Here is a 9359-nt window from a genome sequence, read left to right on the forward strand (position 1 = left end):
ACACCACACACATTGTAGTAAAGAATATCATTCCACAAATGTCATGAGGAAGCTCCTCTACAACCTGGCAAAGGCTGCTCTCTTGGCATATTAGCTGCCTATGGCAACTAATAGTTATGTCATTAAAAATAGTCCCCAATCAGTTAGCAAGGGCAGACCCAGTTCTTTGACCTCATCCATCACAGAGCCAAAATCAAATCAAATCAACCAAAGGAACAACATTTACCAAGTAAAGATCAGTCTTGCTCTGTTTTCCCATATGTTATGGGAAAGCTGTCAAATTTGATGTTTTAGACCTAGAACTGTAACACCTCTTTACCTAGGGACCACGAACCCAGCCAGGCCACTCTCATGCTTCACCTAGATGACTGCAACGGTCTCTTCAATTTCACTCTAACATTTTCCTCAGTAGTGGAGCCACCACGGCACAGAGTGTGCTCCTGTAGATAGCCTTTCATTCACAACCCTGGAAATAACCCCAACTGATTAAGCTCACTGGTCTCTCCATCAAACACGCACACACTCCTGTTTTCTGTATGGTCTAGCTGTAATTTAACTCTTCTTCAGACTTATTTGGGTTTACATCTCCGAGTCTAGACTTGAAATGTTCTTCCTAAGACTGTTTTATCCTTCCTCAACACCATCTTCCCTAATCACAGTACTGTCATGTCAATCACGGTACTCTTCACTGCTTTCGTTTTCATTTAGAACTCTCGTACTAGCTGTGAACTACATGAAGACTCTTCGTGTCTTTCGGGACTTCAACTAACGTCTGGCACTGAATGTAAGGAATACCTGTGAAGCTGGAGACAGCCAAATTGGTCATTCTCATCTAGAGTAACTGAAACCCAGGGCTGCTCCCCAGCGCCACATAAACCAGGTGTGGAAACAACAGAACAAACAAACAAACTATGCTAAATATAAGGTGTTGGTAACTAATTAGAGCCAGTCTTGGTAGTGCACACTTTTATCCCCAGCACTTGGAAGGCAGAGGCCAGCCTAGTCTATAGGGCGAGTTCCAGAACATCCAGGGCTACACAGAGAAATCCTGTCTAGAAAAACAAACAAACAAAACCAAAAATTAGTACCTAAATTCAGTATCTAGAATAAACTTTTTACTCTATGCAGTCTTCTGAGATGGGTTGTTTCACTTGAAGTACACCGGTTTAGGGAGGTGGAAGGAAGGTAATTGAAAGGAGCCGTCTACACATGAGACTGAAGAAAAGTGCCACTCAAGGAGGGTGGGTCTCAACCAACACAACCAACCTCAGGGACCCTTCTGATAAGGCCTTCTTTTAGTCAACAGTCCTTTAGAAAATATGACTATCTGATTTATGCTCAAGGTCTTGTTTTAAAGTAGAAAACACAGGCAGGCCTGCTGGTACACACCTAAACCACTACGCCCCCTTGGGGGGTGGGGGGTGGGGGGTCTGTCTACAGAGTTCCAAGAGAGCCAGAGCTACACAGAGACCCTGCCTCAAAAACCCCAAAAGCACAAATAAAGCAGGGAAGTAATGTATCACATTTTGGGCTTATTTTTTCTTTTCAAGTAGTAAAAATTAACCACAAAATGTGTACATAGGGATAAAAATCAAATCGTGATAAATAAGAATTTGTTGAATGCTTACGATGGGTCCAGGTCATAAAATTAAAGTTGTATTTCGGAGTCTCATACCTAACCTCCAAAGCAGGTATTATCTCCTTTTGCAGGTGAGAAAAGTGAAATTCAGCAAAGTTCATCTATGGTTAGTTAGAAGTATCCAAGAGTTGAAACCGTTATGATATGATGTCAAGAACCAGTCTTTCCACAGCACCACCCATTACATATAAGAAACACCAAGTCTCATTAGAAAAGAAATGCTTAGAGAAGGGCATGATGGGATATGCCTACTCCCAACCACTGGGGAGGCTAAAGCTAAATGAGCATGCCCAGGCCAGGAGTTCAAGACCCGCCGCCCATCAAGATCCTGCCTCATAAACACACGTAAGTGCCCTAGCCTTCCCTCCTGAGTCTGACTGGGTCAAGTGAGCAAAACAAGCTGACACAGGAAACAGCAGTGTACAGACACTCAGGAGCATCAGCTGTTCCGAGTTATAGTTAAGGCTTACCCTTGCTGAGAACAAAACCTCCGACAGCTGTATAATGTACCAAAAGCCTGCAGGGGCAGTGGCTCATGCAGCACTCTGGAGGCTGAGGCTGGAGGATAGCTTGAGCTTCAAGTCAGAGTAGGCTACAAAAGGAGACAGACATGGGGTGTAGTGAACGGGGACACACGACCTAAACTAGCCAAGCTACGGCTATTTCAAACCTTTTTCCTCAGCCAGTACCTCTAGTCAGCTTCAAATCTCAGTGGTCTTCTGCCTCCACTGGGATACATGCCTAACAATATAAACTCCAGGAGTCTCTCCAATCCAAAAATGTATTTTTAGAGCGGTATTAAGTTATTGTTTAGAATACCATTCATCAACATAAGTAGGCACAATTTACTTTTCACCATTTTGCCCCCGTATTCTTCTTAGCCAGCCATGTAAAACTTAACTTAGTCAATTTCACATCTCTGAGTAAGCACAAAGTAACTTCAAACTCTGACTCAAATCCTATGTAAGTTTTCCAGCTCCACTACAGTAAACCTCTGAAGCCTCAGCTCATTACCGTACCTCTCATTTGTTTTATTTTTATGGGGAAGGCACGCCACAGTGCATGTGTGGGGTCAGGGGACACTTCTGAGGAATCACGGTCAACTCCAGTCGCCAGGCTTGTGTGATAAGGGCTACCCCTCACTGGGCCTGCTCTCTAACTCTCACTTCTTCAAGCAAGTCTCCCCATCAAAATGTAGTAGCTGTCCTAGTCAAACACTTAGCTTCCCTCCCCCTTCATATCCTTCAGCAAACTAACTGCCTGTATAACTTATTTTGCTGAAGTTTTTTCTTTCTTTCTCTTTCTCTTTCCCTCCCTCCTTCCCTCCCTCCCTCCCTCCCTCCCTCCTCCCTCCCTCTCTCTCTCTCTCTCTCTCTCTCTCTCTCTCTCTCTCTCTCTCTCTTTTTCTTTTTCCCCAGAGCTAAGGACCCAACCCAGGGCCCTTGCGCTTGCTAGGCTAGGCAAGCGCTCTACCACTGAGCTAAATCCCCAATCCTTCTTTGTTTTTTCTTTTTATAAGATAGGATTTCTATATGTAGCCATGGCTGGCCTGGAACTCACTATACAGACCAGCCTGGCCTCGATCTCACAGAGACCTGCCCGCTGGCCTCTGCCTGAGTACTGGGATTAAAGGGCCTGTGACACCACACCTGGCTCCTGAAGTTGACTTCTTAACGAACGGATGGCAGGACCTAAGTTAGAAATCAGAGCTGCTGCCCGCTCTAGGAAAGCCTCAGCTTTGGTTCAGATACAGAATGAGTGTGGAATAAGACATAATAATGATGATAACTGGTAGGTTACCCAGCTAATACAAGCTTCGAATTACTTTTAAATTAGTTTCCTTAACTTTTAAAAATTCCTTTATACCAGCACATTCCCTAAGAGTTATCACCCTGGTCAGGTGGTGGTGGCGCACACCTTTAATCCCAGCACTCTGGAGGCAGAGGCAGGCAGATCTCTATGAGTTCGAGGCCAGCCTGGTCTATAGAGTGAGTTCCAGGACAGTCCCACAGAGAAACCTTGTCTCAAAGAACAAACAAAAAGAAGAGTTATCTTCCTTGTAACAAATCAAAGTTGGGCTGCAAGATGGCTCAGCAGGCAAGCGTGGCTGCTGCCAAGCTTGACGAGGACCCACACGAAAGGCACCCTCACTTCCACAAGAGCACATGTGTCCACACACATGCACACCAAGTCAATAACTGATTAAAAAAATCCAAGTCTCCAATAAATTAGCAATATATTTTATTCTGAGATAAAGAACTACAAAATTTAAAATTGTAAACCAGTGTCATCCAGGAAAGGACACCATTTGCATGTCCCTTTCACAGTTTCTAGGCTCAGCCCTAGACCCTGCCTGGCTCCTAAACTGCCCTTCAACACGGTCAGAGTGGCCACCAACCTGATTGGCTGGAAGTTGGCTGACCCTGGGCACATGGCTTTCCTGTGGTTCTGTCCCATCAAGCAACCCAATGAAGGTGCTTCAGCGTGTAAAAGAAATGGGCTGGAGTAAACTGTCAACACTAATGTATTATGTGATACAGTGCTTCCTCGGGACTCACCCATCTGTTTAGCTGTGATGTGAGAAGAAGGTTGTATGGGAACAGCAATCAGTCGTGTTAGGCTGCTTCCCACTACTAAAGAAATAAACATACTTACGTCCTTCAAATAAAAAAGAATAGTAACAGAGCCGGGCGGTGGTGGCGCACGCCTTTAATCCCAGCACTCGGGAGGCAGAGCCAGGCGGATCTCTGTGAGTTCGAGGCCAGCTTGGGCTACCAAGTGAGTCCCAGGAAAGGCGCAAAGCTACACAGAGAAACCCTGTCTCGGAAAACCAAAAAAAAAAAAAAAAAAAAAAAAAAGAATAGTAACAGGTCTGACCCACACTATCTAGTACACTTGTCATTTTTCTCTTTATTTTCATTACATGATAAGAAGTCAAAGAAAATATACTTTTGTAATTCAAGTCTTCCAAATTACATGAATGTAAATACTATGAAACCATGGGAATTTTCATTTTCTTCTCCCATATATGATTTTCCTTCAAAATACGAGTCTACACAATATTTTTCTTAAATGCTACCCGCAAATCTAACAACGAAAAAAATTCTATTCACCTAAAATATCAAGAAAAAACATATCGTGGCCGGGCGGTGGTGGCGCACGCCTTTAATCCCAGCACTCGGGAGGCAGAGCCAGGCGGATCTCTGTGAGTTCGAGGCCAGCCTGGGCTACCAAGTGAGTTCCAGGAAAAGGCGCAAAGCTACACAGAGAAACCCTGTCTCGAAAAACCAAAAAAAAAAAAAAAAAAAAACATATCACAAGAAAATAAAGATTCCTAAGAGTAACAGTGAGCTTAGCTTATTAACTTTAAAAAAAAAAAAAAAAATAGAAATAGGGGCTGGAGAGACAGCTCAGTGATTAAAAGCACTGGCTGCTTTTCCAGAGAACCTGGATTCAATTCCCAGCATCCACACGGCAGCTTACAACTGTCTGTAACTCCAGTTCTAGGGGATTTGACACCCTTACATAGACATACACGCAGGTAAATCAATGCATATAAAATAAAAATAAGTAATTTTAAAAACTGGAAATACTCAACTGCAAAAGTGAGCATACACGTAGATCTGAATCTTTTGAGTCTGGCCTGGATTAACAATGACACTGTAATCTGTTTAGAACACCATTTACTTTCCAAGTGACCAGGGAAGAGTGCTTTAACCAACTTCTCAGCTAAAACGGGGAGTAAGCTTGCATGTTTTACTGTGATTTTTAATTGTTTAAAGATTTATTTTATTTTTGTGTATGAGTGTTTTGCCTGCATCTATGTCTGTGCCCCAAGAGTATGCCTAGTGCTCATGGGAGTCAGAAGAAGCTATTGGAATATGGATGGTTGTAAGCTATCGAGTGGGTGCTGGGAACTAAACCCAGTCCTCTGTAAGAGCAACAAATGCCATCTCTCCAGCCCATGTTTTACTATAATTATTAATAGCTTTCCTGTTTATACTTATAAAGGAAAGGAAAATGAAACACATTCAACAGTTATAATAGCACATTAACTCCAATTTCAAAAACCTTTGCAGGTGCTAACTTTGCTATACAATCTAGTATGCCTAATATTATGCACGATGGCCATATGTAAGTTTTATATTACTATACAAATCTATATCACCACAAAACAGGCTGAGGTTTTCACTGCACCAAGATTCTTAGATATACAAGCTGTTTCAGAATAAAAAAAAAAGAATTAACTAAATGAATCACTGTTTGGCAATGCTGATTTCTTTTTCTTTAAATAGCTTATATATTTTTAATTCATGTGTATTGGTGTTTTGACTGCATGTATGTCTGTGTGAGGGTGTCAGGTCCCCTAGAACTGAAGCTACAGAAGTTGTAAGTTGCCATGGGTGCTGGGAACTGAACCCAGGTCCTCTAGAAGAACAGCCAGTGCTCTTAATCACTGAGCCATCTCTCCAGCTCCAATGCTGATTTTTGTTTGTTTGTTTTGTTTTGTTTTTTGAGACAGGGTTTCTGTGTAGCCTTGCGCCTTTCCTGGAACTCACTCTGTAGCCCATGTCGGCCTTGAACTTACAGAGATCCGAATGCGGGGATTGAAGGCGTGCGCACCACCGCCCAGCCCAATGCTGATTTCTTAACGCTGTATTTTACACATATCTTTCTCAAAGTAGAAAATTACCTAAGGAGGGTAATAATCAATAAAGGCTAATATTCCCTGAGCACAGCATCACACTGGTGCATTCTTCACATTCATTAGCTCACTTCATCCTTAATCTGAAGAGGTCTGAACACAGCTATCATCATGCGAACTGAGGAGACATAGATGGGTAATTCATATAAGAAGTGGTGGAAGAAGGTTATAACCAAACTATCACAAACATATTAAGGCTTACTGCTACTGTGAGCAAACACCACCATCACCAGTGGAGCAGAGGTCCTAGCTACAGATCAGAATCACCTATAAGACTCTCCCCGACCTGATCACGTACCAGAGCCTCATCATATGTGGACCACTGGCCTAGAAAGGGGGTGGAGCAAATGTTGGGGCTCCCCAGATGATTTTAATGGGCAGATAAACTAGACTAAATGAATCACTGTTAGATTTGCAATTGGCAGTACTGATAATAAAGAGGCTAGTGTGTATTTGAGCACAATGCCAGGTGATTTTAACAGACAGATAAGATAAAAAACCATTAATAATTATTTCCCACTCTGTTAACCACTCCAAATAGTCAACTACAACCAAAATTTACTGACCATCTGAGCACTTTGCCTATTCTATTTCCCAACAAAGTGTTTAGCTTTTCTTCTTGAAAAGAGACATTACAACTATACTTGAATCTTTTCATTGTGCTGTTCTGAACCCAGGGCAAGCACTCTACAACTGAGCCTCACGCCCAGCCCTGGCTGAATCTTTGTAAATAAAATTCGCCCAGCTTTGATTTGATGTGAAGATTTTAAGGACCATCACAGACAACATGAAAAAGTTTGGAAATCCTTTTGAGCCAGGGTCTCTCTATGTAGCCCTGACTGGCCTGTAACTCACAGATCCACCTGCCTCTGCCTCCTGAGTGCTGGGATTAGACAAACGCCACCACGTCCATTTTTTGTTAGTAATTGCTTCTTAAAGCACCCATAGTCCTTAAGTTTAAAACAAGAAGAAAAAAGTCCTAAGAGTCAAACTAAAAATTAAATAGCAGGTTATGACACTAAAAACATTGTGATAGACATTTAAGTTGTATTATTCATAATCGGCTATATTCCTTAATTAAGCGTGTAATGACAGTTAAAACAGCTGTTATTATGGTGCAAGTCCCCTCTCCTTATCCATGTAATGGGACAATGATTATGCAGTGTTTTTGCCCTGTTAAGTCACCTAAATACACACTTAACAGGTGCTAAGAAACCAAAGCATTACATAAGCATACCCAAACAACAACATGGCTAGTCAGTATGACTGCTCTCGGCAACACTGAGAAATGGAAGGACTCTGCTGACAATCGTATGAGGAGTCTCACTGTTTCACTCACTGACTTATTCACAGCACATCCCACTCACCCTACATCAAAACACAGTGAAAAGTGCTCCAGACATCTTCAGCCTCGCTGCCTTTTTATATCAGTGATGAAGCGATACGTAAGGACAGGAAGTTTGAGCTATGACTTTTAGCCAGAGATATCAGCTGCAAAAGAGTATCAAATAGCCCAAGCTGTACAAACTCCGGACTTTATCAGGGAAATGCTACAAAACTTAGAGAACTTCCTTCTTCCGGACAGCTCATTATTTGCTTCAAGTCTACACATTCCTTTATTAGTCATGACCTTTCAGGGTGCTTTCATCCCTTATTATCTGAATAATATTGGGCTTTTGATGTTGCTAATAAGCCTTACAGGAACCCTTATCAAACAAGAAGACAACCGAGAGTCCTGCCCCAAAGCAGAACGATTACAGGAAACTCAGTACTTGCAAACATGTATCTTTCTGCCTACTTTTATGTCCACCTGCATATTTCTATTATATATAATGGCAGAAACTTGAATTAGTTTTGCAAAAATTTACTCTTAGGGAACTGGGAAGCCCTGTGGCTATGTGTGACAGACACAACACGGTAAACCTCACCTTACCCATTGCCACTGGGGTCTTACATCCCAGATCTGACCTCTGAGCCATATGTCAATAGACTGTATGGCACAGTCCGGAAGGATAACGGGGAGGGGGTGGTTTACCAAGGTGGATCCCATAAAATATACAGGCACTTCCATCCCTAGGCTGAAGGGATGGCCCATGAAGCAGTCCATCTTCCCTGCTGGGATCCCACACATCCCCCACCCCCCGCTCCGGGCCGTGGGGCCTGCTCCAGGACTATGGGAGGGAGGGGAGGCAAGGCAGTGTCTGTCCCCATTTGGGAGTCCTAAACAAATGGAAACAGAGCAAGTTCTCACTTCCTGGTCGCCGGCGTTTGCAGAAGGCCCCCCCGTCCCGCGCCAGTCACCGGGGACGGGGGTTGAAGGAAAAGAGGACTCCGAGGGGTACCGGGGCCCACCCAGCCCGCGCCTCCCGTCCTCGTCCTAGCCCTCGCAGGGCCTTCCTTACACGGTGACGTGACCGGAGCCGCGGACCACCACCGGGTCGGGCGAGTACTTCAGCAGCTGCTCCTCCAGGGCCCGCTCCTCGTCCTCCTCCTCCTCGTAGATCTCATCGAAATCCGCCATCCCGCGCCGGCGAGCCCCCCGCCCGGGGCCCTGGCTCTGGGGCGGCCGCGGGGGGGGGGGGGGGGGAACGGCTGGCGAGGCTGCGGGCGCGGAGGCCGCGGAGCTGGCGCTCGGCAGTGTCGGCTCTGGTTACTGAGGGGACCCGGTCCCGGCCGCCGCCGCCGCCGCCGCCGCCATTACCGTGGGCAGGAACAACAACACAATGTCAACATCCGCCGGGGCCGCCACCACCCCCGCCAGCAGCGCCGCCGTCGCCGCCGCCGCCGCAACTCCGGCAACCACAGCAACAGCCAGAGCCACCCGCAAGCAGGAGCAGCCGGCTACCGCATCGCGAGACTTCCCGGGAGCGCGGGCGGGCGGGCGGGCGGGAGGGAGCGCGGGCGGGCGCGGGCGCGGGCGCGGGCGCGGGCGCGGGCGTGGGCGCGGGCGCGGGCGTGGGCGCGCGGGAGCGAGGGCGGGCGGGCGCGCGCACGCGGGAGGCCTCGCGCGCTCCC

The 9359-nt window shown here is 45.6% G+C and overlaps 1 protein-coding gene across 1 annotated transcript in view; it reads right to left on the bottom strand.

Annotated features, from left to right (window-relative positions):
- Chic2 (cysteine rich hydrophobic domain 2) overlaps nt 1-9099 on the bottom strand; it is a 44024-nt gene extending 34925 nt beyond the window's left edge. The window contains exon 1 of the mRNA XM_059276027.1: nt 8747-9099. Within this exon, the coding sequence (XP_059132010.1) occupies nt 8747-8865 (119 nt within the window). The 5' untranslated portion in view covers nt 8866-9099. The remainder of the gene's footprint in view (nt 1-8746) is intronic.
- Nucleotides 9100-9359: the final 260 nt, after the last annotated feature.

The sequence above is a fragment of the Peromyscus eremicus genome, chromosome 10, assembly GCF_949786415.1.
Source record: "Peromyscus eremicus chromosome 10, PerEre_H2_v1, whole genome shotgun sequence".
Classification (NCBI taxonomy): domain Eukaryota; kingdom Metazoa; phylum Chordata; class Mammalia; order Rodentia; family Cricetidae; genus Peromyscus; species Peromyscus eremicus.